At 40.5% G+C, this 24,201-nt stretch overlaps 1 protein-coding gene across 1 annotated transcript in view; it reads left to right on the forward strand.

The window, feature by feature from the left end:
* KCNK5 (potassium two pore domain channel subfamily K member 5) overlaps positions 1-19,651 on the forward strand; it is a 36,997-nt gene extending 17,346 nt beyond the window's left edge. Inside the window, exons 2-5 of the mRNA XM_063328688.1 lie at positions 10,482-10,593; positions 12,034-12,200; positions 13,405-13,573; positions 14,472-19,651. Coding sequence (XP_063184758.1) covers positions 10,482-10,593; positions 12,034-12,200; positions 13,405-13,573; positions 14,472-15,292 — 1,269 coding nt within the window. The 3' untranslated portion in view covers positions 15,293-19,651. The remainder of the gene's footprint in view (positions 1-10,481; positions 10,594-12,033; positions 12,201-13,404; positions 13,574-14,471) is intronic.
* Positions 19,652-24,201: the final 4,550 nt, after the last annotated feature.

The following is a 24,201-nucleotide window of genomic DNA, read 5'->3' on the forward strand; positions in this document are numbered from 1 at the left end:
GGATTAAGAAATCTCGATGCTCGGTCCCTGTTACAAATTTATCTTTTCAATACTGTTCCCACACACACATTGCACTTGCAAAAAGGTAAAACGAAAGCCAGGAGCAAAAAACAAACCAACTGAAGTGCCCAGATTTATTTAAGTCTCCACTCTGTTCCTTTTGAGACTCAGTCCATTGAAGAACTTCCTGGTTGTTTAACATGCATAATTGGTGGTGTGTTAAAATAATGATGCCAGAGGGGGAGAAAAAAGTGCTGTCATCAATGCTTGGGAGAAGGTGGGAGAAAACTCTCTTCCACTTAGCAGAACAACAGAAAGAAGGTCTCTTCTGCAAGGTCAGGATGGAGTTTTAGGCCACTAGCCAAATAAAGGTAGAGACCTGCGACACTACTATCTTTTCAGTTTCATTTATGATGGCATTGCATCCAAACACAGGTGCTTTTGAAAAACTTCACCCACAACATTTTTGGAAAGTCCTGGAGTCTGTCTGCAGTAGTATGATAACCCATAGTGAGGATGCTCTTGTTAAATCCTCTCTGTACATACAGGTTATTCTGGGATTGGGTAGTGTGAATTTTAAAAAGAACAGCTAACCTGATATAATTTGAGGCACACATAAGAATTCATTGGCTTATTCAACAAACTGTCTCTTTTGCAGAGATATCCTAGAGCTCACTGTTGAGCAGTTCCAGTTTGCTTTGGGATATTTCTGTGTTCTTCCTCAGTTCTGAGCACCTAAATAAACCTCAGATGAAGTTTCCTCAGAACTACACTAAATAGCAAATATTTTCCAGTTTAAAAGTATGTGTGTAGGGCTAAGGTGTGGATGCTTTCTTTGCAGCGGAGTGATGCAGTTATTTAGTCAAGAGTATTTTCCCTCTCTTGAAGACCACTTCTGTGTTCTGTAGAATCTTGTACGCTGAACTGTGTTTAGTGCTCTCATCTTCAGGTGTTCTTACTAGATAGTCTGTTCTGCTCTCCTGGCTAATCAGTAAAATTATCAGTAAAAAAGCAGCTCTAATCCATGGCTTTCTTCAGAGCATGTACTTAATTACTTTCATTGAAATCTGGTTTCAAAGTCCAGTACAAGGCAATGTATCCCACTCTGTGCTTTTTCCACCTAATAAAACTAGCACGGCTGTGGTTTTTGGTTTGTTGTTTTTTTTTTTTCTTAAGTGCTAGGCATACTGAAGTCTAGGAACAGGAGTTTCCACAATACTTTACAAAAAAAAAATTAATAAAGCATTGTGATAGAATGGCCTAATTAAGAAATTAAGACTACGACACATATAAAAAGCTATCTGGGTGTGCTGTATTCTAAATTAACAGACAGAAACGATGTCTGGTTTACTGTCCTGTTGCATAACAAAACTATGCAAAGTGAAAACCAGGCATGTATTTACGTGCATTCTTTATATATCAGGCTTAGATGCAGGGACAGCTCTGTATGAAGTGGCATGTGCTGGAGGCTCTATTAGGTAAGAAAAGGTATGCTTAGATGGAAGTCCAAGTTGCTGACAGACTAAAGTTAAGTGTAATGAAGGGAAAGCAATAGAGTGTCTTGGTTCTGTAATTCATTTCTGCATTGAGAAGCACTGTTGCACGAATAGAATGAAACACTGAGAAGTTGCCTGGGTAAATGAAGAATCAACAAAGTAGGTAAACTTTTTCTGCAGAGCAAGTTCAATCTTGTTTTATAATCTTTAGGATAAAATGTGGTATTTACGGTACATTTGACCTATATATGTACCTTTCTATTTTGTATGCTAAGATATTGGTGGATCATTTAAAGTCACTTTTAGCAAATTTAAATAAGTTTTATAATTGGCTTCTTAAAAAGAAACACTGATATGTCGAAGCAGTTAAAAAGAAGAGTTGAGGATTACTTAAAGCTCTCCTTTCCCTGAAGACTGGAAAACTGACAAGATAACATTCTATCTGCTGTATCAGTAGGAGTGTGAAAATACCATTTCATTCTGGATTAAATCTTGCTGTTGCTGGAAAGAAAACCATCCCCTGAAGTATGTAAACCCATATTTTGCCAGGGTTTTTTTTTCCCAAGTGGTAATTTTCAAAAGTTTGCCCTTTGATAGGAACTGTATTTTAAGACTAAACTGTTGATTGAAAAAAGCAAAATATGTTGTTACTTGCAATAACACTTAATTCAACAATTTTATAAATGCAGCGTATGACAGCAAGGGGAAAAATTGTCCCCTGTTACTTGTAGTTGATCTATGTAGGAATGTAAACACTGGGACTAACACTTGCTTTCCAGGGTTTGATTTTTATTTTTGTTCTAGTTCAGTTCATAGATAAGGGGAAAGGAATCCTGTATACCCGTATTGATCTTTCTAGCTTTTCGGGTAATGTTCATGTATGCTTTTGGTTAGGTAACAAAGCTACATCTGTCAGCACCAAGCGTGAGGCTTGCAAGATTTTTATTCTTTTAGAAGTCGAAGTTAAAATTATTCCCTCAATGACTATTGATGTTGGACTAGATGATCTGAAAAGTCCCTTCCAACTGAGGCAATTCTATGATTCTACGACTACTTCCTATTTTTTGCCTGAGTTTCAACCTCGGCCTTGTGGTAGGTGGCTACTGGCCATAACCCCCTTGTGCTATTAGAAACAAGCTGTTTCTGCCTCAGATTTTACAGTTGTTAAAATAGACTGTACAAGTTCTAGGGTTAGTGAGAGTCTTGGAGAACCTAGCAACTCTTGGTATAGGCCAGCTGGGAAGAGGTGCTGTGCGCAGCGGTTGGATTAACTCCTATATGCTCAGTTGATCCGGAATCAGACTTGTGTAGTCAACTGATGTCCTCTTTAACAAATGTGGAATTTATTAAATCCCACCATCCTTCTCTAATGCAGGTGCTGCTGACTCATATCCTGCACCTTGTGCCCCAACCACCTTCCAGCTCCACTCTCAGCGTAGGTCAGTAAAGGCCAGTAAAACGTTCACAGGTTAGCAAGGCACAAGGGTGTTGCCTGTTAGACTCAGACAATGTGGTTCACTCGTCTTATTTTTCTTTCTACAAAAAAGGTCGCAAACTATTCCCCGCCGAAGTGAAGTAGGAAATCCAGGACTCAGCTAAAAGACTTCTTTTTACATCTGGCGTGGTTCTTGTCCGGACAAACATGAAATTCATATTGCAAGCACAGATAATGCTGAGAGGGAAATGAGAGGTCAGCTATCCTAAGTCCTGCTGGTTAGTGTAGTCCTGCGGAGACTGTCAAGTGGCTAAGGCAGCCTGAAAGGCTTGTTCGCTTGGCCCTGTGCACTGGCCCTGGTCATATGCCAGCACGTTTCAGTCAGCTGGGAACTCGGAGTCCAAGTGAGCAATCAGGATAAGTCTGTCATTACATTAGGAATAGGGGTTAAAAAAAAAAAGGGATAGCAGGAACCGTGAGTTTATGCTTTTCTAGTGACTTTGGGCTACTCTGGAAGGGTGGGTAGTTACTACCATCTTCCCCTGAGAACTCTGCCTTGAGCAGATTACATGCTAAATGTGCCAGGTGCCAAGTGGCTGGCAGAAATATGCGTGTCCAAATAAGATGCCGCTATTTTATATTCTAGGCTGTGTTTTTTTGGTATTCTAATCCTGAAAGGATTTTTTTTTTTCTCTCCAAGAAGCGATGAGCTTTGATTTCTCTGTGCGCAAATACGTGTATAGCAGCCCTCCTAAAGATGACATTGGGAGTAGCTGCTCTTTCTGCTGCCTTGATGAAATCATTTAACCTTGTATGTATTCATTCATCTTCCTGCAGCTCTGCCACGTTGTGTCTTTGGCTACCAAAGTGAGCATCGTGGCACAGCAAGGTTTTCTTAGCAGTAGTGCAGCTGCCTTCAGAAGTGAAGGCTGGGAAGAGAGGCGAAATATTTTAGTCTCAAGAATATGTAGGTTAATATGAAGGTTTTGGAGAACTCAAATAGAAAACTTCAATAAATCATTACATGTATATACCTCATATATCGAGACATGAAAAGTAATTGGGGAAAAAAGGTTTCTTACTCGTTGGTAAAACCATTAGTTGAATAGTTGGCTTTTCTTTCCCTTTCCTTACCCAAACCCCAAGCTGCCAAGATACTCTAGTGAGGAAAATATTTTCTCTGATGGGTAGTATCCTCCATTCAGTCAGGACACATTGAGGAGGGTGGGGGGAAGGCAGTTGGCTTTAAAGCTCTTGGTTTTTCTTTTTTTTTTCCCCCTCTTTCTTCAACTACTATAAATCAAAACAATAGATTATGGCATTTATTATATTAAAAATATATATATATTTTGCTTAACAACTAGATACGCAAACTTACTCTATGACAGCTATCAGCCAGGATTAATATATTCCTAGTCTGACTGTGAATCTACTATTTTTGATCTAGCTATAAAGTACTTACAAATTCATACTGTGCCTGTGAGATAGCTGCTTCTGCTTTTAATACGCAAGCAGTTGTCAAAGTGCAATATGCCAACAGGGCAGGAAACTTATGGCCATGGCCACTGTGTTGCCTGTCTGCATGACGAGTCTTGAGGAAGTTGTTCTGTCAATCTAGGTGTGACCACCCACAGATTTTTTTTCCTTCAAAAGGCATAGTGACTGAGAGGGTTTCATTTCTTTTTATTTACATGTAGTCCTGAGACAATATTATCTAGGTCAGCAGAACTTTGTAATGTATACCTGACCTGGGAGTCTTTAACATGTGACTCAATTTGTTATTATTGGAAAGATAAACATTAACAATTAAATATGTTTTGATTGCATTTAAAAATCTGATTATTATTTACAGCTGACTGCTACTGTAACGTTATAGCTGGAGCCAGAAAGCCTAGGTAACTGCAAAAACTATGGGGGACAAGTAGAAGGATGTGCAATTTTCATGGCATGGATTTTCTTTTTTTCTTATTTTTAAAGCAATTTAGGAGTTACTTTAAGCCTTTTCTTGTTTTGAAAAACAACGTAAAATGTCCATGCAGCTTCTTATTTGCTTCACCTATTTGCTTTGCTCTGCTGCTGCTGGATTTGGTTATAGTTGAAATCTGCAGCAGTCTAGAGTTTCACCTGATACTATAAATGTAAACCTTATTACTCTGGAAAATTTTATTATGATTGGCTAAATTGTCAGTAACGTATGTACCTATGATTAGATAACTACTGCGCAGTTTCACGATTTCTTCAAATTGTATAAAAATTTGGGATGTCAATGTGAAAAGAGATTGCTGTTGAAGCTTTATTCCTTGTAATTCTCAGTGTTTTTCTGTGCACTAAACCCTTAAATCTTTGATAAAAAGACTTGCAAAAGAAGCAAAATTACTCCATATTCCTTCAGAGTCAGAAAAGGGGACAAAGCCTAGGAGTCTTGGAAAGGTGCATCAGTTATTGCTTTAATGGACTCTACTTTTGGATGCAGCAGCCAGCTGTGATTGTCCTTTATGTACATGGTAATACTCTTGAGAATAGAATGAAAGCCACTGGTTTCAGGCTTAATAGTTCAATTACATCTCCTTTCTTATGGAGAAACACTTAGGAAAAGAGAATTGTTCATGCCACTGGGAGAAGCTTAAAACTACCGTTAGACTTGTGTGTCAGATCTCCAGGGAATGCTTTGAATAACTTTAGGAGGCTTCAGCTCCTTCAAAAGAAACCTGGCACTGAGCAATATCTAGCTGCTGTTGTATGTAATAGGGTGCCTGTACGGCACGATCTGTTGTTCTAATTTATATAGCCTGTTTATTGTCCTGTGTCTTTAGTCTGGCCTATCTGTCTCTCTGGCCATAAGTACCCCAGAAGTCCTTTTTCTTTCCTACTGCTCGTTGTTATCAGACCTAGCTAATCCTTGTTAAAGTGACTAGGATTTCATGCCAAATATGAAATTATTCCTACTTGATATGCAAAACCTGTATCACAGCTTTCTTGCAGTCCTTTAGCTCTTAGAATAGAATCACTAACCGCTGTGTGGATCCATGCACCAGTACGTGCTGGGGCGCACCCAGCTGGAAAGCAGCTTTGCAGAAAATGACCGGGTGTCCTGGTGGACATCAAATGGGACATGAGCCAACAACCTGCCCTTGCAGCAAAGGTGGCTAAAAGGTATCCTGGGCTGCATTAGGCAAGGCATGGCCAGCAGGTTGAGGGAGGTGATCCTTATCCTCTACTCTGTACTGGTCAGACCACGCCTGGAGTACTGTGTCCAGTTCTGGGGTCCCCAATACAAGAGAGACATGGGACATGCTGGAGAGAGTCCGGCAAAGAGTTACTAAGGTGATCAAGGGACCGGAGGGGAGGGTGCTGTGGTCGTCCTATGAGGAAAGGCTGAGAGAACTGGGACTGTCCAGGCTGAAGAAAAGGCTCGGGGGACCTCATCAAAGTATATAAATACCTGAAGGCAGGATGTAAAAGAGTACTTTCTTCTTTTCCTAGAGAGGAAGCAAAGCCTCATGCACTTGTTCATGCTTACAGAGACAGATGGTGAGAGTTTTGTCCCATTTTTCCGTCTGCTGAAGGCCAAGCAGCCAAAGTAAAATGGCATATTTCACATACCTAGTTATGATAAATCTCCTTTGGAGGCACTCTCCAATGTGCTTATTCTCTTAGCTTTATACCCTCGCGTTACTTCTACAGGGACTAAATGTCATTCTGTTGTGAACCATTTCACCTTGCAGTGGTATTGATCAAATTTCAAACTTAACCATCCCTCCTGCTAATACAAAGACCAGGACAGCTAAAATGGGTCTGCTAACTATCACAAGCTTTTAAGCCAGATTGCCCTAGCAAACCTGTAGAGGCCAGTAGAAAAACCCAATTTGAATAAATGCGGTAGTATGTAGGTTGGGAAAACCTTGCTGCTGTTCTGGGCTTGCCCCTAGCAGAAAATTGGAAAGTAGAATAAACAGAAGTAGGAACACATCGGTAATACCTATGTGGGTCAAGGCTTCTCCTCGCTATTTTCAAATCTGTTTTGAGAACTTTTCAGCCCTACTGTTACTCAAATAGGAGGGATGCAAGTGGAATGTGCCCAGAGCATCTGAGAGAAACTCCTTGTCTTTGCCCAAGGTAGAGATTTAACAACCACTGCTTGTGATATCTGGTAAATCTTGAGTGACCCTGGTCATCAGATGGTTAATAAAAATGCCACAAAGCCCAGCAAACACAAGACTGTATTGGAACAGTGCTGGGGGCTGGCTGTGGGGAAGTACCTGCAAATGGAGCAAATTGTACACTTGATTATGTTCAAATGGCATCCCGGTTTCTACTTGTGTTAATGTCATCAGAAGATGTATTAGTTTTATGTGTGCCTTAAATGTCCCTCTGCAAGTCTATTTCCAGCAATAGCCGCAGGGGCTCTAGATCTTCTTTTACTTTTTCCTTTGCCAAAGTGCAGAATTGGAACGGTGGAGAGCGAGGGAGAAGAGTGTAGGTCTTTTCCTGTGAGAGTAAATAAAAGTCCCGCCTTTATCAGTACAAATTGTCATGAGGTGGGGTCTAAGGTGATGTGTAAATTTCAAGTTAGTTAACTATTTTCAGCTTTTGAATTTGGGCATACTTGAAAAGGTATTTTTCTAAATGACATCTTTCCAGATATTAAGAACACTTGCACCATGTAACCTCTTCTGCCTCTTCCTCCTTGCCCTCTGTCTTTTCCCCATCCAAAGGCTTTTAAGAGCAAATTTTCTGTAGTTTAAGAAATTCAGCACAGGCAGCCTGGTGCATTCTGTATCCTAGCATATGAAAATAAAGGAACAGATTTACCAAGCAAAAAAACCCCCATATTTGCTGTTCAGTTGTACAGTGTCCACTCACATTTTTTGTTGAAGCCAGAATATTTAATTATTTCAGTATGGGCAAAAGTTATGCTGCTTGGAAAGCAGTTACGTGTTTCCCGCTGCACCAAAGCTATCTTAAGTATGTTTTGTCACCATCTTGTTCCTGCAGCTGGGCTCCATATACTGCCTTCAGGCTTATTGCAGGTATAAAAGTAGCTTAAGAGTAGACTGCAGATTATAGATAACTGTGTGCTAATAGCAGATAGTTGTGTGAAAATAGGGACACAAAGAGGGTGGCAGCTTTGGCTGGAGAGTATCTGTGATTCTCTATTTAAAGTGTTCATATAACTCAGAGCTGGCCATCTCTCCCCCAAAATGTTAACTGCCTGGGTGTGAAGGGCAGCTGTGTGCTACTTGGTCCAGCAGCTTCTTCCCCTTGGATCTGGGCCCCCTTCACACCTCCAAACCTCAAACACTGTCGTGTCGGATCTTAATGTAGCTGTACATACTGGGAAACTGAGCTCATTAGCTCAGGCTGAAGGTGGGGTAATGCAATGAGATAATGTCCTAGTGACAATGGAAACGGATACTTCAGTGTGTCTCTTATGAGATCAGTTGTTCTGTGAGGAAATAACAACAAAAAAAATAACAAATCCAAGTGTGGTTATAGCATGGAAAATGACTGGAGAACTGGTGTTTGATAGAACATTTAGTGCAGTGTTGCTGGGCAGTGGAAGAAGTCAATGCATCTTTTCAGAGATAATAGATCACAGATTGTGTCTATCAGATACTTTGGATGTCCTCTGGGACTTTTGGGACGTTCATCTGTAGACCAATAGCAGAAATGAATGAAGGTCCTTTATTGATCTCTATTCAGATGAACTCTTGTGATCCGTTGCCCCAAATTTATTTTTTTTTTTTTTTTTTTTTTGGAAGGGGGTGGCATTGTGTGTGTACTTGCCTGCTCTCAACCTGCCTGTTTTAGGTCTACTTCTCATTTGAACGCTACTTTCTTATGACAAATACTGCCTTGGTGAGAACTCTCTCTCCTTTTCTATCCAGAGCCTGTAGGCTATGGAAAGACACTGCATGCAGTTTTGCACCCACACAGAGTTTACCAAGAGAAAAATCTAGTTTGGTACCTTCATTCACTTTCAATGCTTCTCCTTTTATCTTCTCTAATAGCTTGTGTGTTGAAAGTGCATTTTTAATTAAATTGTTTGCATCTTGTATATGCACAATACATTCACTTTGAGGGCATTTTTATTACAGTAGGAGGGTGGTGATATGTAATAAGTCAAGAATAATTAAAACCTGTGTTAACTTGTGTATGTTTTCAGTAGCAATTGAACTTTGTGTTGAGTCTCTTCTGGGTCCAAGATCAGATCTTAATCAAGTAGGAAGGAAGGGGTGACGAGGGAAGGAAGAGTTGATTGTATGTACCTCTAAGTTCTTACTGGTTTAAGATAAATCTCACCTGTCATGTTTATTAAAGAAAAAAAGTATATTGCTTCCAATTTTACATATTTAGCTCAAGGTAGCTTTTATGCTCAATGCTTATTGAGGGAGAAACACAGGAAGTGGGATAATGTTATGAATCAACTTTTGGAGATACTTTCACCTTTCCTGTATAGGGATGTAGCCTCAAGAGTTTTGTTCAGACAACCTTGGTTTACACGGAAGGGGAAAAAAGCAGAGTAACCTGAGAAGGTTTTAGCTGCAGCATGAAGTGACAGAGCAAAGATTTAAATAACAAAGGATTTCTAGGAGAGAATATGATAAATCATTTTTCTCTTTTACTTCAGGGAGGTAGAAATACATGTCAGAATTGGCAAGATGTGTGGTTTTGATCTGAAACTTTGACTTTCTGCACTAAATAGTCATTAGGGTTTTTATCAATGTGTTTTCTACAGTCTAGTTTTGGAAAGGCAGGGGAGGCTGGGTTTTCCAAGTCCCTTTCTGCAAGAGGCGAAGATGGCTAATAATTTTTGAGCACCTGAAGACCTGACTTGCTGAATCTGGAAATGCCAATAAGTACACTTGCTTCCCTAAAACATTGTATGTTTTGCATTCATCAAGGCATACCAGATTCAAAGACGGGATAAGAAAGTGGCCTGATTCAAGGACAATGATCCGAGTCCTGTTGCGTGAAGTACTTTGGAAAAGTGTTAATTTGTCTGTCTTTGAAAAGTACAGTTTTACGTTGGCTTGTAGATGGTTTGACTTTGCCAGGGACAGCAGGTGGATTAATATTAATCACACTAGCTTTGCCAAGGATTCTATGACATCCTGCTCATACCCAAGTCAGGCTGAGGCATGTAACAGTGTTTTGAAATGGATAATAGTTCTGAAGATGTCCCTAATATTAAACCAAATTCGAGAACTGCCATTGGAGGTTAAACGCTAGTTCAGTCTGGAGGAGTGTGTTTGGTCTCTGGAAGAGATCCATTTGGATTAAACTGGTAAATCAAGTAAAAGTTTATCTAATTAAACCCCGCTATTTAAATGTCAGAGCACCTGCACTACTACTACTTACGTGAATCAAGTTTTTAATATTTCATAAAATTATTTTTAGCAAATATACTAGGCTAGTCTTCACAAAAAAACTGTGGAGTGACTATTCTGAAAGTATGAACAAAGGGGGAAAACCTGAGAGGGACAGACACACTTCTTTTTCAGGCTGCCAGGATTTTCCAAGAATGAGTGTAAACTGTTTTCTTACAGGTTGTGTCGAATGCTGCTGGACAGGGTGTTGCCATCACTGGGAACAATACTTTCAACAACTGGAACTGGCCTAACGCTGTGATCTTTGCTGCTACTGTGATCACCACAATCGGTAAGTATTTATTATGTCAAGTTTTGTAACTGCAGTTTTCTGTATGCTCTAGTGTGCTTATACTCTTCCACTTATGTGTCAAGCTAAGCCACTGAATGAAGTCCCCATGGCTGGAGTTGTCTAGAGTATGTGTTCACCTGCAGGTTCATAGAGGGGAAAAAAAAACAGTGTTTTGGCACTCTCTTCATGGGTATACAGAAGAGAAATTAGTGCTTTTCCAATAAATAACAGATTTGAGGTGCTGCTGGGGCTGACTGGTGTCATTCTGGTTCCATTAATTTACGTACTTGAATCTTCAAATCATAAAATCCCAAAAGTGTTACAAAGCATTCCATTAAATTAATACTTAAAGCATGTGTATATGAGGTTGTTGTATAGCTGTCCTGTAACTCATGTGCATTCCCTTAAACTACTGAATTATCAATGTTCTTGGCGTGCAGAACAATCTAGATTTTTTTTTTTTATTTGTCTCTTAAAGAAGGCAAAGTAGAACAAGTGTTGTCTTCTAAACCTCACTACTGATTTGTACTTGTAAAACCCTCTGGATTGAAAGGCTTCTTCCTACTTTGATATACAGATTTTCAGAGCTCTACATATCTGCCTTCTGCTTTTACAGAAAAATCTTTGCTACATGGCATTGCTACACCTACACTGCAAAAATAAGAATGCAAAACAACCAGAGAAGGCTGGAGGGAGACTGAAATGGAAGTCTTACTGTTAAACCATATGCAGTACTGTGGTGTTCTTTATCACTTGAAACTCGCAATGCCCAACTTATAATACAACTTGTGACAAAAAGTTGAAGTCAGGAACACACCTAAGTAAGAACACCCTGGCAGAAGTTCGGAATATAGGTTGCTTATTTTAGAGCCCGAGTTTGCAATGCCATGTTAGTTTCTGTGACCAGCGAAAAACCTAAATGCAGTTGAAATACCTTGCTATGTCACAGCTTACTTGGCACTTAACTCACAAACTCTTACACTGGAAAGGCACCAGGCCAGATGTTAAATGTGTATAGGGAATCTTTCACGTGGAATCTAGCTTCAGGATGAATTTTGAGCTTTTATTCTGTAAAATTGATTCAATAAAGTTTTTAACAGGGTTGCTTAAGGTTGGGGAATCGTATTAGAAGTTTTGAGATGCACTTTATTTCATATTTATCTCACCTTGTCAAGAAAAAGATGCACAAAATCTAGGAAACACTTCAAATGCAGTAATCCTCTCAGCGTGCATTAATTGAATACACGTTTGCTAGAGTAGAATTGGAAGGCATCCAGATTCAGAAGAGCAGCAGCTGGAGTAGAGTAAAGCTGTTACAGATGGTGAAGTAAGGAGCACCTGATACAGCAGAAGCCCACGCAATGTTGTTTTGTGCATAGGCAGAATTGCCTTGAATTCTCCGCGACAAGAACAGACCATGCACATACTTATCTCTTTTAGGTTACGGAAATGTTTCTCCAAAGACACCCTCTGGGCGTCTCTTCTGCATATTTTATGGGCTCTTTGGAGTTCCTCTCTGCTTGACATGGATCAGCGCTCTGGGGAAGTTCTTTGGAGGACGTGCCAAGAGGCTGGGCCAGTTTCTGACGAAAAGAGGAGTAAGCCTGGTAAGGCCCTCGCTTGTTTACCCTTGTGCTCTGTATTTTTGATGCATGAATTAAACTTGCACTTCTTAACTTACCTGCTAATCTTGGTAGTAAATGAACACTTGACAAATATGAATTTTCCCAAATGGTGTTGCATAGAAATAACTGAAAGGGAAATTGGGGTCTGATATGTGAGTTCTGCAAGAAGTTTTAGCAAAATGAGATCTTCTAGAAACCTTTGATACTAAATATAGATCTTGCAGCTTCTATGGAGATGTGTATCTCCTTACATTAGAAACCTGTAGGACAAATGTAGGTGAGGCTCCATTTCACAGACATTCTGTGTGAGCTCCTCTGGCATGGAAATAAGCTGTCCTGCTTGGTGCTCATTTGCTTCTCTGCTAGCGTGAGTACTTCCTGCTGTGCAGTGGATCAACTGGAAAATAATGTTTTGTTCTGAGTTACTGGCTTGTGGGTTTTTTGTTTGTTTCTTTTTGTTGGGTTTTTTTTTTCGTAGTGGTTTGGTGTGGGGTTTATTTTGGTAGGTTTTGGTTTGGTTTGTTGGTTGCTGTTCCGCCCGCCCACCCCCTACCCCCCCCCCCAAAGTGAGTTCTATCTCAGTTCTAACTCTGCACAGAGATGGGAGGCCATGCAGGGCCATAGTGCCGGGAGGACAGCGGGGACTGGTTTAGGTCCTGGTTTCAGAAACGGAGCTCTTGCTCTGTTCTTACTTTCTTGGTTCAGCACCTGAGAAGGAAGTACAGAAAATGATGCTGGATGTGTGTGTGCAGCTTTGTGCAGAGGTTGCATGAGTGGCCAGGGGTAGGAGGCATAGATACGAGAGAAGCATCTGAAACACTTGTGATCCTCTATACTCAAATGAATAAAATGAAAATCACAGGTACTGACTGCTTTTTAGACTAGAATGCTATGTCTGTATCCCATGCTTATTTATAAAATATCAGGAAGTCCTTAAACTTTTCAAGAGTGTGAAAGAAAACTATGAGGAAATAGTCCTGTTTGAGCAAGTAGTTGAAAGAATAGTGAGTTCGGCATAAAGGGAAAAAAAAAATAGTTGTGTGTTTACTTCAGTCAGTGACTTCTAGTAATGGCTGATAAACTGTTAGCACAAAACTCTGAAGTGTCTGATACTGTCAAGTGATGCACGAATGGTAAAAGAAAATTTGGAGGTCTTTCCCTGACTTTTTTTCTTCTTTCTTTACAGAGGAAAGCACAAATTACATGCACAGCTATTTTCATTGTTTGGGGTGTCTTGGTCCACTTGGTTATTCCTCCCTTTGTCTTTATGGTGACTGAAGGATGGGATTACATTGAAGGCCTCTATTTCTCATTCATCACTATCACCACCATAGGATTTGGAGATTTTGTTGCTGGTCAGTAATTGTATTTTATGTATTATTTCACTACATCCATAGTATGGCAATTCTGTTTCCAAACTCTAATTTGAAAAGGTGCTTTCTAAGCTTTTACAAAACATTTTGCTGAATAGAAGATTCAATTAAAGCTGGGTACTGATCCAATAGACTAGATCTGGCTCTTCAATCTTGGTTTAGATAGCTAAGGCCTTTATTGAGTTAAGTCTAGAGCCCGGAGTTTGTAACTCTTTCAGGTCGCCCAGGTCCCTATTTCAGGCAATGAGCTATACTGTCCACACTGATAGTTAAACACACCTCTTGATGGGATACAGTGTACTAAGCAGGGCGCCCAAGTACTGCACAATACTCTCTGTGCAGCTCTCTAGAACTAGTCAACAGGAGATGCTGAACATACTGGTGTCAGCTTCCTAAATCTTGTCTTTCTCTAAAATCCACTGCCTTGTTCAGGGCTTTGGAAATGGTCCTTGTAAGTGGAATTCTGAATCATTTTCTCAAAGAAGAAATATATCCATATATGTAAAATATATCCCTATGGTGTATATCATATAAGAAATATATCCATATGGTATATTCATACCTCAATGTCAGGGAGAAGGCTTATAATTTTCAAACAGGATAAAAGTTCACTTTTGTAGCTTGCAAGGAGAGGACAAATATGCTGCCATTTTGTGTTGTAGTCTAGTGGTCAGAATACACGCAGCCAAGAAATGGAAAGCCTGGGAATCAGCTTTTTCTTCCAGAAGGGTTTCAGATTCCCACTTAGCACCTCTGAGCAGTGTTCAACCAACTAGGCTCTGTTAGTGTGAAAGGGAGTACTTCTCAGGCTTGTTAACTTCAAAGGTTTATCAGCTGTGAGTCCTCTTTCAGTAACGTGCTTGTTTTCAATTCTTTGTAGGTGTAAATCCAGATGCAAACTATCATGCCCTTTACAGATATTTTGTGGAGCTATGGATCTATCTGGGACTAGCTTGGCTTTCACTCTTTGTTAACTGGAAGGTCAGTATGTTTGTCGAAGTCCACAAAGCAATCAAGAAACGGAGGAAAAAAAGAAAAGAGTCGTTTGACAACCATCCTCGGTCTAAAAAACCCCTTCAAATGGGTACCTCAAAGGATGTCAACATTTTCAGCTTCCTTTCAAAGAAAGAAGAGACCTACAATGATCTTATTAAGCAAATTGGGAAGAAGGCCCTGAAGACAAACAACGACAAAATGATTAAAGTAGAAAATGCCAAACAAAATATGCAGAATGCCAGTATGGATGCCCAGGTGACTTACACAAAGACAGAGTCATTTGAGTATGAAGAGGCTTCTCTGGACGTTCAAAATGGTCATGTACTGAGACCCCTGCATGATAAACGTATTGGAGACAGCCCTCTAGAAGGAACCATGTTCGTAAACCAGCTAGACAGGATTAGTGAAGAAGAAGGCGAAGTGTGGGATTCCAGAGACTATCGACCCTTAATATTTGAGAATGCCAATATAACATTTGTAAATGAAGAAGAAGATGAAGAAGAAGATATCTCAGATGATGAGGAAACGTCAAAATCCTCCATGGATGATAATCTTGCAGAGGAATCTGAAACTGCAAAAAAACTGGTAAAATTCCCATCCTCTGATGAATCTACCTTTACCAACAACGAGCTAGAACTTTCTGTGCCTTATGAACAACTGATGAATGAATATAATACAGTAAGCAATGTGAAGGCTGCAACGTGAAACATGTTTGACAATGGTTTTCTGAAAGTGGTCAGTGCATATTGAACAAACTAACAGAGCAAGGAGAAAAGCATGTTTTTGCAGTTTCTCCTGTCTCTTTGAAAACAAAAGCAAGTCCCAAACTAATAAACTCCAGTGTCTTTTTCCCATCCTAAGTTGGTTTCTGAGCCCATCAGCTTTGCTTCTCCGAAAAACTTGTGAAATAACAGTTGAATTTGGAGTCCTGCTCCTCCTTGGGATTTTATGGTTCTTGAACAAAGTAGAAAAGAAAAGACTAGTTAATACACTGGACCTGCTCTACGTTTATGCATTTCATTGAGGAATTAGTTTGGGAGTGTAACTATACTGTTGCAAAGAGACTGTTTTGGGCATCAAATGTGTTCGGTTACTCCATTAACCTTTCACCTCTGAAAACCTGGATTTGAATCCTGCTTTGATCACAAATGAAAGCAAGGGGTTTGCTTTTTTTTTTTGTTGCCCATTGCTAAGTTGTTACCACAAAAAAAAAATATGGTGCAACCGCTAGTTGTACTTAATTAGAAACTTTAGATGGAATACCAGGACACACAGGTCTGAGCTGAGGTGTGCTGGCAGACCAAGGAGGAGGCTTCTGAAACATCTGTCTAGAATATGTCAGTGCTTGTCAAATTGTAGCGAATTGTAATTTCATAAATAAAATATTAAAATTAAAAATTCCGAAGGAATGGATTAAGAAGGAGCCCTCTAACAAGGAAGAATCATCTGGGATGACGCTCACCGATTGGGCTGCTAAACAGCACATCAGCCCCAGAACTGTTATAAGAGTTAAGTGACTGGAAGACCTGTTGATCAAAGCATGTTTGAGCACAAGCAGGATGCAATGAACTTTTTTAATGTTGAAAGTGTCCTTCCACTGTCCAGTTCCTAGCGGAAATACTTGAATGAACCTTATACAGTATCTAATGTACAGGTGAAGTTTTATTGACACTGTTCTTCTGAGGGGGGGGAAAAAAATCACCCTGGGAGGCACAGATATTCTCCAAATGCCCTAATGCCTGTCAGAAGGGACCCGTAGCACTGCTGCTGATCTGCGCAGTGTGTTAGTCAGTATTGTTTGATGTTCCTCCCTGCCTTGGTACTTCAGAATAGACTTGAATGAGAGATGATTTTTTTTCAAACAGTTGATTACACTTTGCTTATTTGTTTTGTTTTAAAGTTTGACCTATGTGTATATATACAATGGTTATTCTACCCCATTTTCAAGAAGGCTGGGCTGGGCAATGTCAAATCTTGGGCAAACTGAGATGAGATCAGGTGACTTAAGGCCATAAGGCACTTTCAAAAAGGAACTTTGTCTCTAAGCTCATGAAAGTATTAACTTTTGGCTTGGAGATGAGCTTCTCGTTGAGAAGGAAGTATGTCTCTTCATAACATTTATGCCCGAATTGTTTTGGCTACAAAGAAAACTATACCGTGGTTTTATTTTTCTTTCTTTTTCGATATCTATGGGTTAACCCTGACAACTCTTTCAAATGAGGCTCTTGATTATGTGTTGGCAAAAGGTACTGACTACAGTTGTATCCAACATACTTGGAACAGAAAATAGCCAAGACCTTTGAACCTTAACATATCAAGTTCTGTTGTTCTGGTTAGTTTTACAGTATTTAAGTCATTCCAGTATGTCTGAAAGTTTCCAAAGTTCAGTGAACAGTTAAAAATTGTCTCATGCTTGTTTTCGATGTAATGCTGGCAGACTCACTAGCTCTGTAAGAAGAGCTTATGGAATCTTGCAACGCTAATCTTGAATTACTAGCTATTTCTAATAACTGCAAATATTGGCTGTAGCTTCAGTTGCTGGCCTCTTCCGCAGAAGGAGGAGGACATATGGGAAACTGGCACTCTGGTTGGAGAGCCTGTTGATGGGAAGTTTTGAAGTCACCTACTGTGAAACAAGGGACTGTCTTTACTAGTCTTTTTTTCAGAATTTTCGACATATATGACACTTTTTCAATTGGACTTGGTAGTTAATCTGTGTTTTATGATTATATCGCGGAAGAGAGATTCTAATTTGAAATAAAATTTTATTCTATTACTGCTATTTGGAGCAGGGGTGGCTGGGTGAGTTTGGCTTATATCTGACAGGAAACGAGGGAGAGGTCCTATCACGAAGATTCTGATTTACTTCTAACAGATACCCCCATTGTTTAAAAATGACTCCAAGCCCTTCAAGCATTTCTATATATCTGAAGCATTGTGGTTGACAACTATATCTTGTAACTGTAAGAAATGGTAGGTAAGACTACATGCACGATACACAGGATGCTTGTGTAGCAAGTGTAGCCTTCTCCTTTTTTTTTTTTTTAAATTAAAAAAGTGCACATTAACTTAAAGAAAAATGAGAAAGCACTCCATATAGCTTTTGTTGTCCTCCAACTTGTCTTCCATTATAGATGCAAAGATCAAGGTTTTAGTGACAGTTAGAAAGCTACAGGACAGTGAGGAGAGAAAAGGCTTGCTGAAAGTGCATGAAATGGAAAAGTGTAGTCCAATCATCATTTAAAAAACAAGAAAAAATATCTCTCTAATACAGAAATAATACAACCCAGACGCTTGGCTGGGCTGCTTTGATTGGGAAGAGGATGTTGCACACTGGAACCCAGACTCTCCGTTCTCCGTAGCAAAGTGCACTTGTACGCCAGAGCTGAGAATGGATGGGATCTGTTTCATATTATCAAGTTAGATGTGGCTTTCTGGCCTTTCCCAGTGTAGTCAGCATAGACCATAAGTCTGCCTAATAAGTATCATGGGATTTCAAGTAATAGTTTAAATTTATTAAAACAAAGTACAATATTCCTGCTTTTTGGGGAAACATGATCGCACCTCACAAAACTGTTCTCAAGACATCCCACCATGTGCCTTAATGTAATCCTAACACTGGGAAAAAATTCCTCTTTACACAGGGGCCAACACAATTGGTCTCGTTAAGCCCTACTTGTTTTCAGTGTTTTGGAGAGGTTTCATACTGTCTCTCTCCAAAAAGTTGAACCATTTCCCAGGGTTTTTAAAAATATGGTGCCATCTCAGAACTGCCGAAGTGCTGAGCAAGACAGCTTTTTGCCTGCCTGTCTTCCACATCTTGAGTAAAGCAGCTGCCTGGGGGACCTACAGTCTTTCTGCCTTCAAATTTACATGTAGTGAATAAGAGGGGTGTCCAGGCTGGAGCTGTTCAGCCCCAGAAGTGCCTCTGAGTGAATTCCCCAGTGCTACTTGGTAAGGTCTTGTAGTTATTTCAGTTATCTGGTCAATCTGGAAACATTTTCTTTGGATGCCACATAAGATTTCATTTGGCTAATCAATTATGTTAACAGCTCTCTTAATGCTAAAGAATTGGTTTTATAGGTGAGACAGATCTCTTCCTGGAAAGAGAGGAAAGGAGATTTTTTTTTTTTTTTAAGTGCGGGGGGAGTGGCTTTTAAGCACATCTAAGGAAGGGATGGAATAGGAGTGGAAACTTCTTTCTAGCTATTGCCTACAAGTAGATTGTATTTCCAGTCACATCATGTGAAGTATGGGTCCACTTTCACAATATAAACTTACTCATTTTGCGAAGATGAGCCAGTACTTTTTAAAAAAAAAAAAGAAAAATAAAAAAAAATTAAAGAAATCCTGAAATGTGACAACGAAAGTCTGTTCCTACAAAAGCCCTTTTAAGTGCTATAGACTATGTGACCCCATCCTTCATGACAGCATTGTGGCACTGCTTGTTTTGTCTTGTGCTATTGAAGCCTATTTTTACCAGAAGGGCATCATTTCAGATACGTATCTCATAGTGGGCAGTCTAACACATCTGATACACTGGTACGAAATCACTAAGGAAATACAAAAAGCGGTGTGTTTAAATTTTTCTGAACGAATGATTTGTGAATCTGTTGCTGGCAATGGATGTCACAAAACATGCAGACTGATAACAGATCCATGGTAACACAGTTGTATATGTTGAGATTATTCTTTTTTTTCCTCCAGTTGATCTGGGAGAGTACGTGTAGAGACAGACAAGCATCACTGATGAGGAGAGCAAAAAGCAATATACAAGTCTGCTGACCTAAACAAAAAAACTCAAGAACTCTGTTGTAGACTTGTAAGTTTTGTGCCTCGTGGGATTCATTCCGTTTGTGATGGATTTACCTTTTTAAAAATTATCTGGTCTTTCATATGGCTTTTGAAGTTTGTACAGTTCTGACTCGTATCACTCCATAATATGCCTGTCTGTCTGTTCTCTGTTGCTGATTGTCACTGGAATCACACTGTATGTAAATATTTGCTAAGTCTTTGTAAAATGTAATTTATTTTAATATTTTGCAATAAAAATTTTACAATTTATCCTCTCTGTCATGATGACAATGGCAATCAAGAAATTGAGATTTCTTTTTACAGCTCCCTACACTTGTAATGCGCCTCGCAGATGAGACTGGTCCTGGCCCAAAGAGCTGGAAGGTAAGGAGCTGATAAAGCAAGTTGTTTTATGTAAGCAGGTGCCTGTACTTGTATGGGGTGTTGATGGCGTCAGTTCAAGGGCATCTAGTCTTCAGTTAGGTACAGCACAGCAAAGTATTATTCAACGAGGATTTTGGACAGCTGTGGCAAGATAAACAAAAGTTTATTCTAGGGGCCGTTTTTTGTTTGCTTGTTTGTTTTTTTCATGGGGCTGCTTTTAAAGAAGATGCACTGAGACAGGAATCGTTAGAATTGATCAATAAAATAAAATGGGTCTTAGACTGCTATCTGAATCTTATGCCAGAGCTATTAAAAGATCTGAGTAACTGTTTATGAATTTTCACAAGATTTCTAGCAGCAGTGTTCGCCATTTTGCAGCCTAGAAGTATTTGCAGTCCTTCAACTCCAACAGTTTCCTTAAAGCAACTTGGAAAACAGATATCTGCCTACCTTAACGGGTAGCAAAATGCAACTTGGTGGTACCCATGACAGAGACGGAGCCACCTGCAGAAACTGGGACAACCTCAGCCTGAGGGTGAAGAGAGTGGAATTGCTGAGGTGTGAGCTAGGAAAGTGGGGAGATGCAAAAGCACGGGAGGGAAGGGGGGATGCTGTCATGACTTGAGTAAGGGTAGCGGGTCTCTACGTTTTGCTCCAGCCCCACAACAGAGGAGTGGTGGAGGAGGAGGAGGTGGAGGTGCCTGCTGAGGGCAGGACATAACTTCAAGTCTGGTAAGCACCTGATAACATTTCTATCACTCCCAGCAGGTTGGAGCCACAGACTATGGTTCACCTTCTGCCCTCGCTATTTTAGTAGAGTGTTAGTAATTTATGGGGGGTAGGGTAGCAAGAAGTAGGAAAACAGGATAAACCTGTATCTGTTAAGCGCTTGTTCTTATGGTCCGTGCCTGGCTTCGAGTTCCTCCGAACACAATAGCTTAACAGATAAAAATCGCAGACCAGCTGACACTTGGAAAAACTGAAATCTTTTCACCAAACGCTTTATCACAGGTCTTTACAATGCACGGTGCAATATGATACCAGCAACCTGCACTTCATGGAAACGGAGAACTCAAACCTTTAATTCTGTCTGTCTGAAGACAGTGACGTAGCAGGTTGAGACAGTGACATAGCAGGTCAAGAGCTGCTGGTCAGGACCTTTTTACACAGGAAAATACTACTTCACTCCGTTCAGGGCCATTTCCTGTAGCTGGACTTAAGTCCTGAAGAACCCAAAACGCACTGCTTTCAACTCTTATGCAAGAACCTGTGGTGAGGTGGGGGAGGTTCTGTTGCCCTATAGTTTGAGCAGGAAGAGTTTTTTTTTTTTTAAATTCATGACTTGTACCTTGTGCCTTTCAGCAAGGATTGGGTGGGGTTTGTGAGGGTTTTTTTTTAAACCTGTTTTTAGCCCCAACCTCCCCATGGTAAGATAGCTAATACTGTAATATCTAGGAGTAAAGGTTGGGCTGAGCACAGTGCCCATTAGATTTTGACTTCTTTTTGTTCCAGAAAGCCCTTGGAGGCTGGGTCTCCTCCATGTATCCTGCCTGGCTTCACAGTGCAGTAGCAGGCTGTGGCTTTATTTTGACTCCATGCCTGAGGAACAAGGGGGATAGATGGCTGGGTTGGAGCAAACCTAGCCCTGCCAGGGGCCACACTTCTCCCTGAGAGTGATCCCATGGCATTACCTTTCCCTGGCAGGCCCTTAGCTCTCCTCTCAAACCTGTTCATCACCTACAGGTCTTTCACAGCCTGGGATGCTTAAAGGGTTTGCTAAAGGATTGCTTTTCACTTTCTTATTGGCAGATGCCTTCTTCTGACGTGCAGATAATGCAACTCCTGCTGACCCACTGTGTTGGTGTAGCCTCCCCCCGCCTTTTGCATGTGGGCAAAGTCTCAGGGAAAAGGGGTGGATTTCTCACCTTTACTGCCTTGGGTTCCATCCCAGCTCCCAAGAAAACCAGACCCATAAAAGTGTAACCCAGCCCTTGTTGGGGATGTTTTGTGGAAACTCAGATAGGTGTCCAAGCTGATGTTCTGTGTCTTGGGATGAAAACAAATGCAAGCAGTGGTTATCTTGGACTACACAGCCACCCTAGTACAGGGGGTGGTACCCCAACTGATAGGAGGACAGAGGTCCAAAACGCAATGCCCACAATGAGTCAGCTTGCTGACCAAGGAGATTTGCCCAAGGAGATTTGCTATTTCACATCAAAAGGGCTTATCTGGAAAGGGAGAGTTGAGGTGGACTGGGCTGCCGGAGGCATTATCCCGCACAGAGGCTCCCTGAAAGAGGTAACATGCTCTAATTAGGAGGGCTTCATCTGACGGCCAAGTTTCCAAATACAGCCTGTAGCCAGAACTTCTTCTGGTTAGAAAATATACATGAGAGAAATAAATTGACATATGAGAAATATTCTGATGGAAATATTTTAATAATAATAACTTTGGGGTTTTACAAGTTGAACTGAAACAACTGTAACAAAAGAGGCTTATTTTTATATTTTTAGAATATTTTTTATGGGATGCCAGAAGTTGCTTCCCTATCGTTGCTCCTTGCTGCTCATGGGAAAGCGTAGAAAAGAGATGGTGACAACTCCCTCTCCATATTTTGATGGTTATGTTGTTTTCTCTATGGAGGAAGTTGTGGAAAATACACTCTGCTCCCCCCCGCCGCCCCCAGTCCTTCTCCTTACTAGGGTGGTGCTGTGGGTGACAGAGAAATCAAAACGAAAAAAAACCTGAAAATAGGAATTCTGAAATTGGGGTGAGGAGGTTAAAACACAAAATAGCTGAAGTAAAAGTTAACGTTTTCCCCATAGATACTTTGAAATTTCCTATGCTAACCTTTAATAAAATTCTTTTGGGTACTTTCCTAACTATGCCAAACAAAAGTACTTGTGTTTTCAGATCTATGCATTATTTATTCAGGAAAAACGCAAGTACTTTGACGCGCTTTTAATCTTATTTGAATATAAAAGTAGCGTGTGGCACCATGATATGCCTTTTAATTGTGAGCACAGGAAGTTTCACCTAAACATGAGGAGGAACTTTTCTTTGAGGGTGGCAGAGCACTGGAAGAGGCTGCCCAGAGAGGTGGTGGAGTCTCCATCTCTGGAGACATTCAAAACCCACCTGGACGCGTTCCTGTGCAACGTGCTCTAGGTGACCCTGCTCTGGCAGGGGGGTTGGACTAGATGATCTCCAGAGGTCCCTTCCAACCCCTACTATTCTGTGATCCTATGAATGACCATAGTCCCACACCAAGAGCAAAAATCCCGTTCAAGGCCTGTCAACACCTCTGCACTGTTCTCTGGACTCTTATGGCTTTGGGCACTTGTTGATCGCAATTTTGTTTATCTAGTTAAGTTTCTGGGTGTATAAGGAAGTATTGTAATTCCTAATGCTGCTAAGATCAGAGACAAAAATCCTCTTGTGTGCTTATTTGTGGGTTGGGCCCTACCCGTACTGATCAAAATAAACTGGATGCAGAGGAGCGCTCGTTCCTACGTACTCATGGCTGCTGGGCAGAACCGCCAAATATGTGCGTGCGAATGCAAAATAAATCCATGTTCTTGTTGAAATAGAAGTCACAAGCTTCTGAAGGTAGAGGATAAGTGTCTATTCATAAGGCTGTGTTGTCCGTCTCTGGCAATCTTCCTATTTGCGGCTTATTGGTTGTACGTTGGCAGTTGGCGAAAAGTAAAGGAACAAATCAAGACTTGAGACACAGACAACCTCTTTTTTGATGTTTTCTGTTCCTCTCGGCCTGGGACTTATGCCAACTCCATCTCTGGCACGGCTGGAAAGGAAGGAAAAATAGTAAGCTAATTGGTCTGCTTTTTAATTGCTGATTAGAATGGGAAATGAATACAAGAACAAGAGTAAGCCATGTGCCTTGGACATCTGAGGGGGACGCTGCCCTCTTTGGCTGTTTTTGTGGTTGTCAGTTTTTAATAAATAATAGAAAATTGGTGGCTTAGCTCAAAGTGAGAAAGGCTTGCAAGGGGGGGCTTTCTTTCATATAAGGAAGGAGGCCCAGGTTTTAAGATTTTCTTCTGTGCTGCATTTCTTCAGGAAGTGAAGCTTTTTAATCTAAAATATCAGACTAGACTCCGAGATGGAAGATAAGGATTAGGTGAAGGCAAGAATGTAAAGTGAATACCTATTTTTAAACTTCAACCTCTGTAGCTCTTTGGTGCAGTTCTCCATCCTTTACAGCTGCTTAAATTGAGGGGAGAGCCTGACATTTAGCCCCCACGCTGATAACCCCAGCACAACCAGGGACAACTCACAACTCAAGCAGAGTTAAAGGGATGTGTTGAACCGAGAACAATTTTTTTTTTTTTTTTTTTTAGGGCAAGAGACACGATTTGTATCAAGTAGACAAGAAATCTGAGACCTGAAACTATAGTAACTGAGGAATGTTATCT

This window comes from Chroicocephalus ridibundus, chromosome 3 (assembly GCF_963924245.1).
Source record: "Chroicocephalus ridibundus chromosome 3, bChrRid1.1, whole genome shotgun sequence".
Lineage (NCBI taxonomy): Eukaryota > Metazoa > Chordata > Aves > Charadriiformes > Laridae > Chroicocephalus > Chroicocephalus ridibundus.